General features: G+C 62.7%; 1 protein-coding gene across 10 annotated transcripts; it reads left to right on the top strand.

Moving 5' to 3' along the window:
- Positions 1-6,355: 6,355 nt before the first annotated feature.
- Positions 6,356-18,365, top strand: Egfl7 (EGF like domain multiple 7). Of its 10 annotated transcripts, none has more exons than XM_046465447.2 (10): positions 6,356-6,592; positions 11,035-11,124; positions 14,515-14,636; positions 14,807-14,923; positions 15,877-15,992; positions 16,169-16,281; positions 16,353-16,517; positions 17,091-17,155; positions 17,718-17,880; positions 17,993-18,365. In XM_046465447.2, the coding sequence occupies exons 2-10, from the start codon at positions 11,103-11,105 to the stop codon at positions 18,013-18,015; spliced, it is 906 nt and encodes a 301-aa protein (XP_046321403.1). In that variant the 5' UTR covers positions 6,356-6,592; positions 11,035-11,102; the 3' UTR covers positions 18,016-18,365. The 10 variants fall into 10 exon arrangements, with proteins under 10 accessions (XP_046321403.1, XP_058441889.1, XP_046321402.1 ...); XM_046465446.2 differs by lacking the exon at positions 6,356-6,592 and adding an exon at positions 9,289-9,485; XM_046465448.2 differs by lacking the exon at positions 6,356-6,592 and having other exon boundaries at positions 11,029-11,124; positions 16,186-16,281.
- Positions 18,366-18,641: the final 276 nt, after the last annotated feature.

The following is an 18,641-nucleotide window of genomic DNA, read 5'->3' as shown; positions in this document are numbered from 1 at the left end:
GACCCAGGAGGCTACATGTGAGGGGCCCAGGTGCCTGGGAAATCTATGCACCTTCCTGTTTGGCTGTGAACCTAAAACTGCTCTAAAAACAGGCTCTTATGAATACATATGTCAGCCAGGCACAGTGGCATACTCCTGTAATCTCAGCAGCTTGGGAGGCTGAGGGAGGAGGATCGCAAGTTCAAAGCCAGCCTCAGCAAAAGCAAGGCCCTAAGCAACTCTGTGAGACCCTGTCTCTAAATAAAATACAAAATAGGGCTGGGATGGGGCTCAGTGGTCAAGTGCCCCTGAGTTCAATCCCCAGTACCCCCCAAAAAAGTGTATACCTGTCTTAATTTCACCTCAGTTGATCTAAGGGACATCTGTCCCTGTCACCAACATGGAGGCCTGTCTCTGACGCTATGGAGCTGGGACTCAGCTGGATGGCTTCTTTCTGTGTGGGGGGGTGGGGCACAAGGACTCCCCTAGGATGGTTGCAGGCATGTGAGGATCAGTCTCAGTAAGAACAGGGCCTGGCTCACAGAAGCTCCCAAAAGCTGGGTCGTGGGGGCTTCTCTGTCCTGCTTTTGTGCCTCAGATCCAACCGGCTCCTCTTGAGAGCTGGACAACAAGCAAGAAATCAATTATTATTTTGGAATCATAAAATGAATATCAACAAATAAATTATCCGCAGGCCTGGAGTGGTCTTCCTGCTGCCGCCCCGAGGTCCCTCAGCTGGTGCTGGCTCCTGGTGATGACGGCTCTGTCCTTGGGAGTGTCCAGCCTGCAGCCTTGCTGTGCAATGGAATCAGCCCTCCCTGCCAGTGTGCTGTGCTGGGACCTGTTCTCAGGGGGCCCTGGGAGCAGCATCCTTCCAGACAGGGGGCCAGACGGGGTGGGGGTCCGGTGCCCTGCAGCCCTCCCACCAGTGGTGACAATCGCCATCATCTTCATGGACCACAGTTCCTGAGCCCTCCCGCTCTGTCCCTCAACCCATGGGGTCTGGTGGTGGGGACAAGGTGGAAGTCCCTCTCTGAGCCCAGGGCCTGAGGCCCATCTGTGGCCAACTTCCTGAACCTTCTGCCTTCCCAGGCCTCCAAGGGGCAGTGTCCACATGTGGCCTGGAGGCAGCGACAGCAGGTTTCTGTGAGGGCCGCTGGGGGAGAGCCTGGCTCACTCAGCAGCCCCCGCTTCCCCCGGGGCCCACGTGCCGGCCTGCAGTCTGAGCCAGGGTTTCCGGCCATTGTCCAGGGCAGGGCTTGACTGGAGAAGCAGCGGTCCCCAGCAGGCCTGAGCGTGGGGGCGGGGGAGCTGGGCTTCCTAGCTGAGTCCAGTGGGTGTCCCGAGGTCCACATGGCGGCCTGTAGCAGTGGTGCCGAAACCCCCACATGGTGGGCTCCCTCCTGGGGCGGAGGGGCTGCCAGGGCCTGGGAGTGCCCTGCCCCCTCTGCCTGGGAAAAGCCCAGGGCCACCTTCACACAGTCACCCCAGAGGGACAAGTGGGAAAGAACAGGGCGGGACCAGCACTCTGGGAGGAGAGGAGACAGGGATCCAGGCCTGAAGCACCTGGCTGCCCAGCCATGGGAATCCTTGAACTGGGAGCCACAGGTGGGAGAGGGCAGGGGACACAGACTTGGCCACAGAGTGACCTGAATTCTGCTCTGGCTTTGTCTCTTGCTGCTGTGGGACTTGGGCAACCTCTCTGGGCCCTAGTTCTCTCCTGGCATGATGGTGGATGCATTTGGAAGGGGTCTTGATAGACCCCTGAGAATCTAGGGCAGAAGCGGGGGCCCAGAGAAGAACCTGAGAGCCCCAGGCCCAGAGCTGGCGAGTTCCCAGCACAGCCCCTGCCCCACTGGTGGGTGGCGCCTCGCCTTCCTGGCCCTGGCTCCTTTGTCCGGGATCAAGAGCCAGGGCAGGGAGAGCAGGCTGGGTCCGGGCTGCAGATGCTTTCCGGGCGCTGAGGCGGAACAGCTACACATTCCAGTGGGCAGCCTGAGAGCGCACCAGGGGTCACCTCCTGGGGGGGGTCTGACCAGGTCAGCAGGCTCAGGGCAGACCCCCACTGGGATCTGACCCCACGGGAATCTGCAGAAAGGAAGTCTCATCTTGTCCGGCCCCTTGAACATTTGGAGGGAGGTTAGCCACTGGCCCCTCAGCCCATGGGAGCCTGTACCCTGTCCTGGCCCAAGGGCTCCTGCAGGCAAGGAGAAGCCACTGAGCCCTCTCAGGTGCAGGAGAGGACAGCTGGGCCTCCTGCCCACTTGGGCTCCGTCTTGCAGGACTCATTCCCACCAGGCTGGCTGGGAGTGCTGCTTCCTTGCTCCTTCAGCCACCTCCCACCCAGGAGGACAGACCTGGTTCTGAGGCCAGGCAGCCGCTGCCCAGTTCACTCTGCTTCTCCCAGGCTGAAGCCTCAGGCAAGCCCCAGTCCTCAACTGCAGATGGGCACACTGTAGGGCATGCCTCTGAGCCTTATGGGGGTGAGGGTTAGGGTCAGCTCTGTGCCTGGGCAGGGGAGGACAGAGAGGGCAGCTCCTGCACGTTCCCCACACCACCCTCTTGTGCACATCCTGGCAGGATCTGGGGACACCTCTGCCCTGTCCCCACTAGCCCTCTAGCTTCCCTGGGGCTTTCCAAAGTTTGTGTGTCAGAAACCACAGGCTCGGAAGGCATAGCAGGGCAGCCACTGACCACGTGTTGCTATAAACCCCTGGCCCTGGTGCATGCGTGAGAGAAAGGAGCCAAAGTCCCCGCCAAGCCATGCAGATGCTTGTTCACAGCAATGAGTTCAAACCAGCCAAGGGTAGAGACAGGGCGGAGGCCCACCAGGGACCAGGACAAGCACTGAGTGCCCAGTCACACTGGACACTCTCGACACAGGAGGGAACACAGCTCTCACCCATGCTCCAACTTGGAAGGATCTGGAGACAATCAGTGAAAGAAGCCAGTGACCAAAGACCTCACACTGCCCTCCACGCACATGGGAATGTCCAGAGGACAAACTAGAGGCAGGTAGTAGGTGAGCGGGCGCCTGGGCCCGAGGGCCACAGCTCGCTGACCCACAGCTGCTCTTGGCTGTTCCCACATGGAATTACATATTTAAGTGGGCAGGCTGTACAGCTTCTCAGTGGAGCTCAGGCAGACCTGGAGGCTGACAGGAGCCCACAGGAGCCCGGCCAGTGCAGAGGCCTGGCAGTGTTACTGGGAGCCCTGGGCTCATGCTGTCCAGCAGGCTCAGCACCTGCCTCCCCATCCCTCTCCTGCCGCAGAAGATCCAGGGGCAGGTGGTGGAGGGGGCTGAAGGCCGGCAACCTGCAGCCTCCAATCTCAACCCCGACAGGATGGCCATGGTGTGCTGTCTCCTACTCCCAGGTGCCCAGGCCAGCTTCTTGCTGTCTGGACTCCAGTTTACACAGGTGAAACAGGACAGTCAGATGGTCGCTAAGACCCCAGGAGCCTGACTTCCCGGACTGGGGCCAGCTCCTCCTACTCCCACTAGAGGAGCTCCTGAGTTTCACAGCAACACAAGCCAGGCTAGATCCATGTCTCCGCCAGGGTGCGGGGGTCGGCTTCCTGCAGCCCCGGGCCTGACGCAGTTGCCCTTCCCCTCTGGAGGGGCTCCCATTGTTCTCTGGGGCCGGTTCCCCATCTCCCCTGCACACGCACTTCCTGTTTCCTGGCTGAGAGGAAACAGAGATTTCTGGCCCCACCAGGCCTGTTTTCCCTTCCTCTCATTACATTTTTTAAGGATATTAAAAATAAGAATAATGGGCAACTGTGAGGCTGAAAAGCAGGGGCCACCAGAGCTGCAGGGCCACCTGCCTGAGCTCTGGACTCGGGCCTCAGGCCCCAGCAGGAATGGAGGCAAGCTCTGTGTTCTCCTCCTGTGCCCCTGTGAAGGCCTGGGCCAGACTGTCCACACCAGGCCTGGAAGCTTGGAGAGCACCCCCAGGGCTACAGAGACCCTCCTCACCCCATCTGACATATGGGGAAACTGAGGCAGAGAAGCCTCCAGGGCCCCTAATGTCCCTGGGGGTCATGATAGCCCCACAAGAGGGACTGATGGGCTGAGGAGACTTGTGACTCCTCCTTTCCCAGAGCCCTCTTCCTCCACCGACCACTGGGTCCAGTGGGCAGTCATCACCAGGGAGAAGGGAGCCCTGCCCCTGTGCCTACCGAGGCTGGGGACGAGGCAGCTCTGGGTCTGTAGCCTTGAGCAGTCAGTGCCCTGAGTCTACGTCCTCTGTAGAGGGGTCCGTCCGTGTGTCCCCTTGCAGGGCAGGCGCAACAGCCCGTGGGAGCGCAGCACAGCGCTTGGCAGCGGGAGCTGCTCCTCTGGTTACTTCCTGAAAGGCTTCAGGGTGCTCAGCTCCCAGTTTCCCTGTCAGGCAGCATGGGAGGCACAGGACAGCTCCAAGTGGGGGCTGGGGTGCTGCCCTCGTGCCCACCTCCACCAACGCGATCTCAGGAACTTCCCTTTCCGCCCTGGAGATAAAGTGTTTTTTCCCCTCGCCCGCGACAGCCGCCCCACCCACCGGCTTGTTGAGTGGCAGCCCTGCTAGACACAGCTCCCGTCGGGGTCCCAGTCCTAGAGGGTGCACTGGGCCCAGCAACTCCCTTCCCGCTCCCACAGCAAGCTCTGTGAGGTGGAGCTGGCCTCATGGTTGCAGAGCCCGGCACTGGGACGAGCTGAGGCAGGGCTGAGGACCCTGAGGGGTGACCCCAGACCCTAGCAGCAGCACCAGGTGGGGGCTCGGCTCTGGCCAAGGTCACCCACTCAGCAAGGCTCGCATGGGCCCACTGGGGCCCACTGTGTGTGTTTTCAGGTGGGATCTAGTGCCCACCTGGGGACCCAGGCTCATGGCTGGTGTGTGGCACCTTCCTGCTCCTCCCATCCGACTCTCTTGCGCTTTGGTGTGCACATGTCTCAGCAGACACTTGCCTGCTGGTGAGCAGGGGACTCCGGCCCCTGAGCTCTCACCCCCAGATGTCTTGCTGTGAGACGAGCCTTTCCACAGGGGAGGGTTCTGTGGTCACCTCAGGACATTGCAGAACAACCAGGCCACAACTGATGCACAGCACAGCTGAAAGAAAGATGGACAGCAGCAAGTGCCCCAAGCTGTGGGGCGTGGTGGGCCTGCACTGTGGAGGACATGGCCCGGAGAATGTCAGGCGCTAGCTGCTGGCTTCTGCCGCTTCTGGGGCCAGCGGCTCCCCAGGAACAGCCCATGCGCATGCCCCAAGAGGACACTCTATGTGCACTTGGAAGGAGCCCCCAGGCACCAGCAGCCTGTTCCCCCAGCAGGCCAAGGTGACAAGCAGTAGCCACATGACAAAAGCAGCTCAGGAGCATCTCAAGGCCCCGACAGGGCATGGTCTCCTCAGGAGAGCCGTCCCTGGACACAGCACGAGGGCTCTGCGAGGGGCAGGCTCCTACGCTACTATCTTGCTGCCATGGGGTTGGCCCAGCCCCCTCCAAGTGACACAGCCAGCCAGGTGGGGGTGGTGCTTCCCCGTGCCCTGGTCCCCACTGCTCAGTCCCAGGTGCAGGGTGGGCCCTGCTCCCCCCATGGGTCTGAGATTGATGCCCATGGAGAAGGGCTCCACCTCAGGCCCGCTTTCTGGAGCTCTAGCAGAACTGAGCATGGCAGGCAGGGGTCAAGGCCAAGGCGGGTAGAAGTGCCATCCAAACAGGAAATGTGGCGGCTCACCGGGTGGGGATGGTGGCAGGGGGACCTTTCTGACGCTTGGAGGCTGAGCCCACAGGGACATGCTGAGAGCCCAAGAGGAGGCAACACCACCTGGGCCTCTGGCTGAGCTCCGAGTGGGAGGACAGCAGAAAGCAGGGCGTGGGGGGGGGAGGCGCCAGGAGGGAGACCGGGAGCAGCAAGGGGAAGGGGCCAACTGTCCCCCAGAGTCTGCCCATGTCCAAGCTCCATCCCCCTACCGCCTTGGGCCAGCAGCTCTGCCCTGGGCCTCGAGGCCTTGTCAACCAAAAGGGTGTCACAGGAGGCACTGCACACACAGGCTTCTAAGACACGGCGGAGGGAGAGCTGTGGGCCCCACCTCAGGACACTGCCAGAACAACAGGCCACAACTTCACTCCCTCTCGGACTGGTCCAGCCTAGGAGTGGTCAGCTCATCAGGCCCACAGTGACCCCTGCCCAGCCACCTCCCTTCCAGCCCTCACTGGGGACCAGTCCCTGGGCCAGACTCAGCCTCTGATGGGAAGGCGCAGCCACGTCTGGCATGAGGCTGGACCCGCGGCTGACAGAGCCATCCTGTCCCTGAGGCCAGCTGCCGCTCCACAGGATAAACAGGAAGCCCACCTCTCCACGGCCCTGGGCTCTGGTGCCTCTTCCTGCAGCCCGGCTCACAGTCTGCACCCACCGCCCCGGGTCTCACACCACCTGGGATGCCCACGCTGGCTTCTGCCAGGGGCTTGATCCGCCCTCTCCTGGGGCTGTGGAGGCCAGGAGCTCAGCGGTGAGGGACCCAAGGAGGGGTCCATGAGGCTCAGGGGCTCTGGCTGACCTTGCCACTCCTCCCCTCTGGCCTGCACACTGTGAGAACGAGGCTGCGTCCCCTCCACCACCCAGCACACTAACAGGTAGGCTGGAGGCAGCTGTGACAATCTAGTCCAATGCAGCCACAGATGGGGATCTGAGGCCCAGTGTGGGAACCAAAGCGCCAGCGTCCCCACCACAGCCTGCCCCTGCCTGGACACCACCCTAAGGGGGTGAGGCCCCAGCTCAGGGCTCTCAGGCCTGGATGGGAGCAGGCCCACAAGGGTCCCACCTGCGGGGCTGCGAGGGGAGGCTGGGCTGGGGTGGAGCTCTCTGCCTGCAGTGGGGGCAGCACAGGCCTGGGTAGGGGCCCGTACCGACTCCTTCAAAGCATTCAGTGATCCCAAACAGGCGTCATCAGAGGGCAGAGGAGAGGGGTATGGCGGAAGTGGGCACCTGCAGGGAGAGAGTAGTGGGACAAGCCAGTGGATCCTGAGACCTCTCCTCGACATACCCCATGTCAGAGCGGAGAGCCTGGACCCCCCCTTGAGGTCCCCTGAGGGATGGGGGAGGCTCAAGGAGCACCCCCTAGGGGTTCAGTTAGGGTACAGGCAAGCCTGGCACTTGGGGCCCTGTGCCAAGGCCCCTTCCCTTGGGTGGGACCTAGTCTTGACTGGGAGGGGCTAGAAGGAGGCAGAACTTGTCAGCAGAGGACCAGAGACAGGAGGGTACAGATTGGGCAAGGCCTTGCTGGCACCCAGGAGCCCAGCACAAGGCATCCAGACACGCAGGGACCCTTGTGCTGAGTGCTAGGGCGAGGGGTGGCCTACCAGCCCTCCAGTGCTGCCAAGCACTTCCAGCCCCTGCCATCCTGGGCAAGGTCTGATGCCTGGACTGTCCAGGTTGGGGGCCAGGAGGAACTGGGGTTCCTGAGAAAGGGAGGAACAGCTACTCCTGAGCAGAGCCTAGAGCGAGTCCTGCTGTCCCTCACGGCTCACCTGGGCCAGATCTCCACCCTCTCTAAGCCTCAGTTTCCCCTTCTGTGTACAAAAGGCCCGGATCTAGCCAGCCTGGACAAAGGCTAGTTCCGCCTCTGGGGCCAGAGCAAATCCCTGGGTGTGGGGCTGAGGCAGAGAGAGGCAGGCCCTAGAACCAGGGGCAGAGGGGCCCCTCCAGGCTGGGGCCTGGGTCTCACGGGCCCTGTACACCGGCAGGACACCCTGGCTCTGGTGTGCAAGATGAACTCTTGGGCGGGGGCTGGGGGTTAAAGTGTTAAATGGGAATGAAGACCAGACTCCAGGGAGGCAAGCGTGGAGGGGCATGGGGATGGGGGACTCTGCCTGTCCACTCCTGAAAGAGGCCCCCAAACCCCTCCCACTTAGACCAACAACACCCACATGCCAGGAGCCCCCTTCCGTCATCAAGACCTGGTGGCAAGCACCCCTCTTACTCCCATGGAACAGATGAGGAAACGAGTCTGGGGGATGGACACCATCTGTGGCAGGGTGGGCTCGCCTGGGCCACCAGACAGAAGCCCCTGATCCCTGACAGCCTGGTGCCTGCAGCAGCCCATTCCCCTGGCCATGGGGTCTGGGGGCTGACCCTGCTGATGCCCAGGGGCCCAGCAGGGGATTTGCCAAGTTTCTCCCACCTCCCTCTTGGCCTGAAGTATTCATCTGGGCAAGGCAGAGAAAGCTGGGAGCAAGAGAGACTCCCAGGGCCTGAGGAACAAGGGCGTCCCAGGCCTTAGGCAGGCAGGGGCTGACCCCAAAGCAGGGCTCCTGCCCCAAGGACAGCCAAGGTTGTGAGGCCCTGCTCCTGGGCACACTCAGCCCACTGCAGTCTGGGGTGTGACCTTGGGAACTGTTGGCCCTCTGCACAGTGTGCATCCCACCTCATCCACTGTTAAGGTCTGTGTGCCCAGCCTGGACTCCCACTGCTGAGCTCGAGACCTGGGGGTAAGACCTTATGGAATCTGAGGGGCTCCCACTTTGGCCACCCCAAAGCTCCTGCATCCTTCCCTAGCCTGCCGGAGGCCCAGGAAGGGAGGACAAGGGACTGAGAGCATATTTAGCCCTCCAGGTCCTGAGCACCCTCTTCCCAGAGCACCCCTGCGAAGTGGGTCAGGGCTTTGGGCCTCCATGCCCATCTCTAGGGCAGGGCTTACTGCCTGTGGGCAGCTCTTTCTGAAAAGAAAGAGCTCAGATTCCTGGAGAAAGCTGGAGTCTCCCAGTCCACGTCTGTCCCTCCCATCACCCCTCCCATAGCCAACCCTGGGTGGGCCTCAGGACCCACAGGATAGGCTGTTCTCAGACCGTCCAGCCTGTCCTGCCACCCCCCAGATCCTTCCAGAGGGGTCCTGCCATGCACCACCTGACCCACTGGCCAAGTCTTCAGCATGGCTGGCCGCTCCCTTGGGCTGGACCCCTCCAAGTTCCCACACTGTGTCATCTGGGGGTGGCTCAAAGATGCAGAAGGTCCCTCTGCCACATGGATGGGCCTGTGGGAAGGCCTTGGCTCCACATCATCTGTCCCACAGTCCTGAGGGCCACACAGCCAGGCTGCAGCTGAGCCAGAGCCCACTCTCTGGCTGCTTCAGGGATAAACCAAGAAGTCCCAGGAGACAGCTCCCCCTCCCTGGCAGCCCGCTGGCCCCTCTCAGCAGCCCCCGCTGCCCCCAGCCTCCTGTTTGTTCGCTGACAGATCCCCGTTATCAGAGGAGAACACACACAGGAAGTCCGGTCGGGAAGGGCCCATCCCAATCCCGATTTACACGGGACCCAGCATAAAAAGCCGCCCTTCCTTGCCCGGGAGGAGCCTCCATGCCCCAGTCGGCCACTCCGCAGGCTGAGATGGAGGCTGCAGCGGACAGGACAGGCGACCGACCTCAGGAGGTGCCTTGGGGTGTCTGGGCCCAACACCCCCACAAGGGGCAGGGACCATGCCCGGCCCGAGTAGGCAGCAGTGGTGGCTGTGGCCAAGCCTGGGCGGCATCAGGTATGGCAGGGTGACTCTGCAGGGGCAGGGAGCGGGCAGAGAGGGCCCTGAGTACCCCCGTGTGGGATGAGGTGGCTGCAGCCCCCGTTGGCTGGGCTTGAGCCGGCCAGCTCTGGATGCTGTCCCAGCTGCAATCCCACCTGCCTTTCTGGCTGGTGCTGTCCCCGCTGAGGCTCTGGGCCAAGTACCCACTAGTGGGTGTCCCAGCCTGGACTCCCACCCCTCATCCCTGGCTGCGCAATGGCTGTGTGTCTCTACAGGGAGACTGAAGACGGCCTGGCTCACAGCCTCACCTCTGCCACCCCCCACGGCTTCCCCAGAGGAACCCCTGGGCTTGGCAGCAAATCTCAGCGGGGCTTGGTTCCCCTCACTATTCCTCTGCTGCAACCCAGTGTGCTGAGGGCTGGGGTCTTCTCAGATTGCCCCTAGTGGACAACACCCCCAGGGAAATCAGGGAAATATGTTGGTCTGGGGATCAGCCCCAAGGGAGGGACCCCAAAGCCCATCTGTAGCACAAATGAGCTATGTGTCCTGGGGGCACAGCATGTGGGGCAGGGAGCAGCACCCCTCTCCTGCTGGGCTGGCTTTGGGGGCTCAATCTCAGGGACAACTTGGAAGGGTGCAATGTGGACACAGGAGGACCTTCTTGGCCCACCCTGTCCACCAAGGAAGCCTCCTGTTCTCCTCCCCAGCCCCTAAGTTAGGTAGTAACTAAAGGTCTCAAATCCCCTAAAGCAGCATCAGGTCTTTTGGCCCCCAACCCTGACTTTGGTGCCAAAAGGCCTGTCAAAGAAGGCCCACTGTTCAGGTGAGGAACAGCTGAGGCCTCAGCCCAGGTTAGGGCAGGAGGACCAGTGCAAGCACCTCTGAGCTTCCATTTTTGCTGCATCTTCTCTGCCTGATGGGCAGGAGGGGTGGACTGCTGGCCAAGGGTTGAGCGGCTGCCATAGCTTCAGAGGATGGGGCAGGGGACTCTCCTTCCCAGGGCCTCCAAGCCCTGCTCCCTACTCAGGACTGAGCAAGAGCTTCCCTCTTGGATTTAGGGGGTCAGGAAATCCAGGAGCCCCCATTCCCAACAATAGACATCCCCTTAGACCCACCTTCAGAGGTTTCCAGAATCCGTTGGTCCAGGGCAGAGGCTGCTGAATGGAGAAGGGCGAGGCCTCGCTCAGCGGCTCTCCTTCAGCACACGTGCAGCTCAGAACTGTGGGCCTTCTCCATCCATCTGCAGGCCCCTCACACCACACCCAAGCGTTTTTCTTTGCACCTGGTCCTTAGAGCCAGACTTTGAGCAACAACCCCATTTTACAGATGGGAGCCTAAACCCACCACTGTGGCTGCTCCCTGGGCAGCTCCAAGAGGCCAGTTTGTCTGGGGACTTAGGGTGGAGGTGGGTGCAGGATGGAGTCTATAGGTCTAGTGCAGGTTGCAGGCTGCAGTGCCATGACCACATCAGAGCCTGGAGTCAGAGCCCCTTCCCAGCCCCTGGGCCTCAAGGAGACCAAGGATCTGCCAAGGCACTAATCCACATGCCATCTGTGACCTGCAGCCCCTGGCACCAGCGAGTTGTGGTGGCCCACCTCACGTAGAAGAGCAGCAGTCTCCAGTGTGCAGGGGATGAGGAGCTCCCCCACACCCGGTGAGTTCTCAGCAGGCCTCCAGGTGGCAGCCACAGGGCCTGGCCTTGCCAGGAGCACACTTCACCTGTGTGTGCAACCGGTACCCGATCAGGGCCAGGCTCAGGATCGAGGAACTGCCAAGGTGGGTGGGCCAGGGCCTCTCACTCTTGAGATAATCAGGCATGGAAGTGTGATTGTACCAGAGGCACTGTGACACCTTAGCCCTGAACACAAATGTGGAAATTGAAGTGGGGAGACGAGAGATGATCAGCCTAGGAGCCTCTGGAGGTGACCATGGGGATGAGGGGTCTTCAACCCATAGGGAGGAGCTCTCAGTGGTCTTGACTGCCCCAAATAAGACAGACTATGGTTAGGAAGGCAGCTTGAGGTCACACCCAGGACCCATCTGGACACTGCTCTGAGATTCTGGGCGGGTACTGGGTCTCTGGGAGGAGGGTCCTGATGCCTATCCCATAGTGGCTGCAGGTGGAGGTCAAATTAGCTTCTCCTTTCTAGCAGGCTGGTGGGTTGGCGGCTCCGATTACCATCCTGGGGCCAACCCTTGGGCTAGCGTTAGCATAGACTCAGTATAGGTGCCCCTTGTCGCATCTGGTTTCCAGCGCTAGCGGAGTCTGGTGACCCCAGCCGCCAAGCGTTCTACCGGTTGCCAGGCTAGGGGCTCCGGAAGGACCAGGACTTGCGATGGGGACTCAGGGGTGCGGGGCAGCGCTCAGAGGCCAACTTGAGCCAAGACCCCGGGTTCTCGCTGGCCCGTTGAGCGTCTCCGGGAGCCCTCGGACGCGGGGCCTCAGTTTCCCCGACCCGCGCAATGGGATCGGGGCGGCACCGTGAGCCCACCAGGCGGGGGCCGGGCTCCGCCGTGGCCGCCAGGTGGGGCGGGGCCGGGGGCGGGGCGGGGCGGGGCTCGGGGCCCCCTCGGCGCGCGGCGGCGGCGGCGGCGGCGGCGCGTGCGCGCCCCGGATCGCGCGGTGAGTGCGGAGGGAGCCGGGGCCCGGGACGTAGGGCGCCGGGGGCGGGGGGTCTGCGGGCCGCTCAGGCGCGACCGGGGAGGCCGGGGCCACCGGGAGCGGAGCTGGGGGCGGTCACCCGGGCGACGCCGAGCGATTGCAGGGACCCAAGAGGTGAGCGCGTGGGGGCCGCGGCTGGGCCGCGCGGGGCTCGCGGACCCCACGCCCAGCCCCGGTCCTGCGGCCGCCCGGGGAGTGGGCCCAGCGGCCTTGAGAAATGGCGCCCCCTGCTGGCGACCTGGCGCCGCGGCCCCTCACCCTGACCCCGGCCTGCGCCCCCCAAGCTGACTCGAGGCCTCGAGGCCCCCACTCCGCAACCCAGCCCGGCTGGGCCGTCCAGGGGATGTCACGCTCCATCCCCGCTCCCACCGCACAGAGCCGAGGAGGCGGCGGCAGGAGGCGGGCAGTGGAGAGCGCGCCCCCGCTAAGCGCGTCGGGTCCTCCTGCCTCCCGCGCCCCTCCACCCTCTCCCTGGGCGATAACATCCAGACACCGCTTAGGCGCGAGGAGATGGGGCCCTTAGCCTACGGTGGCCAGGGCTCTCCCACTAAGCACCCAGCCTCCCCCAACCCTGTGTGGGCTGCGGGCGGCCAGTCGGGGAGGGGAGGTGGTGGGCAGGGCCCTTGGTTACAGTCGGAGGGGACATGATTGCTTATCAACCTGGAGGCGACGCCACCACCCGCCCGCTGCGCCCCGGGCCCAGTGGCTGAACAGCGAAGGGAAATGAGACTGCCAGCCTTCTCCTGCACCGGCTTTCTCTGGCCTTAGGGAAAGCATGACTTTCAAAAATCGAGTTTCTTTAAGCACGGTTCCCTTTCTAGACAGCCTGAAGTACCTGCGTGCTGTGGATGAATGTTTGGGGCAGAAAGGAGCTGCCCCCAGGCCAAGCTCCACATCCCCCTGCCCAGCACAGGCTAATGAGGCTGCTGGCCCACCTTTTCCTTCCTGTCCCAACTCCCAAGGACCACCTGATTCTTGCCTGGACCAATAGGCCCACCTCCAACGGTTTCCTCCCCCAGGGACCACCTCTAGGGTTAATCTTCCCTAGCCAGGTCTGATTGGCAGGATACACCCCTGTCCAAGAAACTGTCCCTGCCCACTCACAGACTCTGCCCTCCCCTCTACTTCAGCAGAAGCAGGATGTGGGAAGCTCCCCTGCCAGCTGCCTTCCCACCCAGAACCCCACGATACAGGGACCCAGCTTGGAGTTGACCCCAGCTGAGTGACCCAGGAAGCCAGCACAGGCTTCCTTTCCCCTCTGGGTGGGGGTTGGCCAGCAGCCAGGGCTCAGTAACCACCTAGGGCTGTCAGAGCAAGAAGGGCCTCAGAGATCCTCATGGTGTCTGAGGAAGCTGAGTCCTGACATTACCCCAGGCTCCACCCTGCCTGTCTGCTGGCCCTTTCCTGCCCAGTGGAGTGGGGAGGGGGCCCTGCAGGGCTAGGGCAGCCCATGCGAGGAGCCCAGCCCCTGAGAAAGCACCATGTCCAGCCTTGGATGTAACTCACCACCCCGCTGGGCTACCACAGGACAGGAGGCAGATGCCCTTCCCCATGCAGACTCTCCACCCCCCGCATCACTGACTATTAATTCTGGCTGGAGCTTCTTACATTCCCAGGTGGCCTCCCCCTGCCTCCCTGGCCCCCACCCAGAGCCAGGAGAGGGCTGGAGATGGGCTCCGCTGGCATCTGCATTGTGGGTGCCCCTTACTCCCCTAGTTGTGGGCCCTGGGGAACACTGCCCTGGGAACACCAGAGACTGCACATGTGCTTCAGACTGGCAGAGATGCTCCTCGTAGCTGTGGCCTTCCTCCCCTGGCCTCAGGATGTGCACCCTATAATGCCTCCTGGCTATGGCGCACCTGCTGGTGGAGGCCAGACACCTGCACCTGATACAGACTTCACAGTGCCCCCTACTGGCTTTCTATTGGCAGACAAGGACTCAAAGTCCAGAAGGGCTGTGATGGGGTGGCAAGTCCCAGGCTAGGCTGAATTCCAGCTCTGCCCACTAATGCCCTGTTAGCAGACTGGGAGCGGAGGTCAAGCTGGCCCCTGCTTCCTGTGACCACAAGGGCCCTAAAACCAGCCAGGGGAGGGAAGGATGACTGGCCAAGCTGGAGCTTTGGGTGCCCTCAGGTTCAGCTCCCTAGCCCAAAAGGCCCAGATACCTCCTTCCCCAAGAACCCTGGACAGCGGCCTGGCTCTGGCTGGCCACCTGGAGCAGGGGGAGCTGGCATTGACCCTGGGGGTTGTCCCCCTGGTGGGAGGCCCCAGCAAGTGGCTGAGCTAGGCAGGACTCACAAAGCCGAAGATGCGGACTCCACCAGAGGCTTGGGATAGAGAAGAGTCTGCAGGAGGGCTAATGGGGTCCTGCTTTGTGCCCAGGCCACCCAGAGGAGAAGGCCATCCCTCCTGGACACACAGGCCATGTGGGGCTCCCAGGAGCTGCTTCTAGTGTGGTTTCTGGTGCTGGCTGTGGGTGGCACAGAGCATGTCTACCGGCCCAGGTGAGCCAGGGCTTGGGCCTCAGGGTGCTGGGGTGGGAACCAAGAGCCCTCAGATCCTCCCCAAGGCAGCCTCCAAATCCCAAGGGGATTCCCTGTGGGCTCTCATGGGCCCGGGGCTGGGTGGCTCCTGGCTCTGGGACCTTCTTCTGACCCTGCCTGCCCTGCCACAGCCGCAGGGTGTGTGCGGTGGGAGTTGCCAGGGGCCCCATCTCCGAGTCCTTCGTGCAGCGTGTGTACCAACCGCTCCTCACCACCTGCGATGGGCACCGAGCCTGCAGCACCTACCGGTAAGTGTCCTCAGGACCCCAGACCAACCCTCCAAGGTACCTATCCACCACCTGGCTCAAGAGGGCACCTGACCTGAGATGGCAAGCCAAAGCAAGGCAGTAGGTCTCAGTTGTCTGAGTCCGAGGACATCACTTCCCAGGGAATCCCCCATTTTTCCAGGGGCTGTCCACCCATCTGTACCCTTAGCTTCCAGGGTGCTCAGCCCGCCTGCCCACCCTTGACACCATTGGCTAAAGCTTTCTGTGACTTGGGGTGGCAACTGTCTCAGTCCCTCTGGCTGTACCCAGGGCTCCAGTGGTCATCCTCCCCACGACAGTCCCTGAGGGCATGGATGGAGGCCCCCAGGCCCCTATACATCCGTCAGGTTAACACACCAGCTTTGGGGTCCTGCGGCTCAGGACTCAGCTGCAGGCAGGGTCCTTGTTCCTGAGTTTAGGGAGCTTAGCCTGCCCCACCCAGAAACCTTGGGAAAGGGTAGGAAGGAACAGGATACTGTGTGAGCTCCCCACTAGGGGTAGGAGGCCAGGACTCCAGAACCAGGGGCTCCTGATCCCCAGAGGTAGAAGGTGACAACCCCAGGTGCCAGACCCCAGGGAAATGAAGAAGGCCAAGGTTAAGCTGGTTCTGCCAGTGACCAGCTGCAGGACCAGGTTAGGCCTGCCCCTCTGGCTAGATGCCCTCGTCACGGGCTCGGGATGAAGAGGCACTCACGGGCCTGGCACTGTCCCTGCTCTGTGCCAGGCACAGCTGGGGCTTCTTCAACACTGGAGCAGCCACCTAGGGAAATCCAATGCAGTGACTCTGAATTGACATCCCTGGGGAGAGGACCTCTGAGGACACCTGGGAGTGACCCTGTTCTGGTGCTCAGAAGCTGGCAGACCAAGTGGGCAGGGTAAAGCCAGGCCTGGGCCACCCAATTGTCAGCCCCTCTAAGCAGTCCCCACCCCTACAGCACTACCTACAGGACCGCCTATCGCCGCAGCCCTGGGCCGGCCCCTGCCCGGCCGCAATTCGCCTGCTGCCCTGGCTGGAAGAGGACCAGTGGGCTCCCTGGGGCCTGCGGAGCAGGTGAGGGCAGCAGGTCCCAGGACACTGCCGTCCCCAGGTACTGCCACCCGGGGGCCCTGGAGGGTACCTGGCATCAGGATTCCCGCTCCCAGGTGACCAGCAGGGCACCCCTTGCTGCAGAGTGCCCCCTTCCCTGGCTGCTGACGCAGGGCCCTGTCACCCTACACTGGTGACAGGCCTCCCCTACCCACAGCAATATGCCAGCCACCGTGTGGGAACGGAGGGAGCTGTGTCCATCCAGGCCACTGCCACTGCCCTGCAGGGTGGCAGGGTGACACCTGCCAGACAGGTAAGGTTGGCTGTGCCTCCATGAGGGGCCGGGGAGGTCCTCTGCGGGCACCGCTGACCCCCGTTTCCTAGATGTGGACGAGTGCAGCACTGGAGGAGCCGGCTGTCCCCAGCGCTGTGTCAACACTGCAGGCAGCTACTGGTGCCAGTGCTGGGAGGGGCACGGCCCGTCTGCAGACGGCACACTCTGCCTGCCCAAGGGAGGGCCCCCCAGGGTGGCCCCAGGTCCCACAACAGGTGAGCTCACCCCTCCACCCTTACTGCTGGGCCTGGCCTGGGGCAGTGGGCAGGTGGGTGGGCATCACCCTAGATGATGGCCACGTAAGCTCAGCTGGTGCTTCCCCACTGCACAGGGCCGTCAGCCCTGGCCTGGGTTAGCATCACACAGAGAGGACTGAGCCCAGGTGGCTGGGCTGCTGGGCAGTTCTGTGGGTGGAAGGAGCAGGAGGCCCTGCCCCCAGGGTTCCCGGAAGGCACTGAGGGGAGGTTTCCCTGAGGCCTCGCCTCAGCCAAGAGATGCAAGCACCAGCAACCTGGAGAATCACCGTGCCTCCGCTGGTGACGGGGCATTATTACTTTTGGTACGCGCTGTGACACTTCAAACTCGTACCGTGAGTAATAATGCGCCGTCAGCAGCCCCGCACCAGGAGCGCCTCGGACCCCGGGTCAGCACAGCAAGCCTGGCCCTGCACCAAGGGGCAGGGTGGGGGCTGGACGTGCCAGGCAGTCCTCAGGATCAGAGGCCAGCCTCAGGATTGGGTGGGGTGGGGTGGGGACCGCCCTCTTGACCACACCTGGATCTGCCTGCAGGAGTGGACAGCATGGTGAGAGAGGAGGTGCGTCAGCTGCAGTCCCGGGTGGACATGCTGGAGCAGGTGAGGACTGGGGGGACCTCCCTGATCCTATGGAGGGCCACAGATCCCCCTCGGCCTCCCAGGACATGACTCTCCCTGAGGGATGGTTGTGAGGCTCCATGGGGCAGCCCAAAGGCCCCCCTTTCCTTCTTCCAGAAGTCTAGGGGCTCTTTGGGCAGGGGCAGTGGGACATTGGCTGGGACTCTGGGCCAGGAGGAGCTGAGCTTGGGTACCCCTCCCCAGGCCATGCTTGGAGTGGGAGCCCAGACCCAGAGCCCACCTCCACTTGCCATAGCAGGTCAAGCTTTTGCTGGCCTTCCCACAAAGCCATGGGCTCTAAGACCCTTCTCGTCCCTCTACCGAAACTTAAGACCTTAGGACCAGGTGCCCAGGCCTTGGCCTGTCTGATGTCCTTCAGGCCCACCCAGCTTCTCGGCCCTTCAAGCAGCAGCTCCCTCTAGTGGCGAGAAGAGCCCTGTTGCCAGAGCTGGGGGCCAGCCCTGCCCAGCCCTGCCCGGGCTTAAGTCTTATGCAAGCGCAGGAGGGGCTGGCCCTGGGTCGTCAGCCTCCTGCATCTCCACAGAAGCTACAGCTGGTGCTCGCCCCACTGCACAGCCTGGCCTCGCAGGCCGTGGAACAGGGACTCCAGGACCCTGGCCGCCTCCTGGCCCACTCGCTGCAGCAGCTGGACCGCATTGACTCACTGAGCGAGCAGATATCCTTCCTGGAGGAGCAGCTGGGGTCTTGTGAGTGCCACAGCCACCTGCCCTGGAAGCTTGGGAACCATCTCAGGCCAGTGTGGCCACCAAGGGGACAGGCAGGTCTGACTGTTGACACGGCCCCCTCTTCTGCCTCTAGGCTCATGCAAGAAGGAGCTGTGAGGACCCTTCCGCACTGCAGGCTGCACTGAGCCGCCCCAGCTCCCCTACCGCTAGTCCCCTAGCTGGGCCCGATGCCAGTGCTGCTGATGGCTGTGGGCAGGCTGGGAAGGGCCCTTTCTTTGTCTCACTGCCTTAGAAGGCTCCCAGGGAGGACTTATGTGTGGGGTGAGGTCCTCTGCATGAACGCTTTCCCGTCATGGCTGGATTTTCCAGGGCCTGGTGGGTCGGAGGCCAGGGAAGGTACGGGGGCTGCATGTCCAGGGCTGGGGACCACTGGGGCTCACTGGGCAGTATGCCTGGACCAGGGCAGAGGCCTGTCTTATGTCTGCCAGAATAAAATCAAGACTTGAGCTGCTGTCCACGGATGGTTTGGGGTAGGAGGAAGGTGCTGCCCCGCGCAGACCCACTGCCATGGTGGGGTTCAGGGAAGGCACCTCCAGGCCCACCACACCAGGCTCCCGGTGCTGTCAGGGCTGAGGCAGGTGGCCGTGAGCTTCCTGAGGTTGTGATCGCCACGTAAGCTCAGCTGGTGCTTCCCCACTGCACAGCTGGCCTCTGTCCCCCGTCTCCAGGCAGTCAGTCACCCTGCCCCCTCAACCCCACACAGCCATGAGGAAGGCACTGTG

The sequence above is a fragment of the Marmota monax genome, unplaced genomic scaffold (genome assembly GCF_021218885.2).
Source record: "Marmota monax isolate L192 unplaced genomic scaffold, Marmota_monax_Labrador192_F-V1.1 WCK01_AAM20220418_F8-fsc00167, whole genome shotgun sequence".
Taxonomy (NCBI): Eukaryota; Metazoa; Chordata; class Mammalia; order Rodentia; family Sciuridae; genus Marmota; species Marmota monax.
This window is presented reverse-complemented; position numbering and strand designations above follow the sequence as displayed.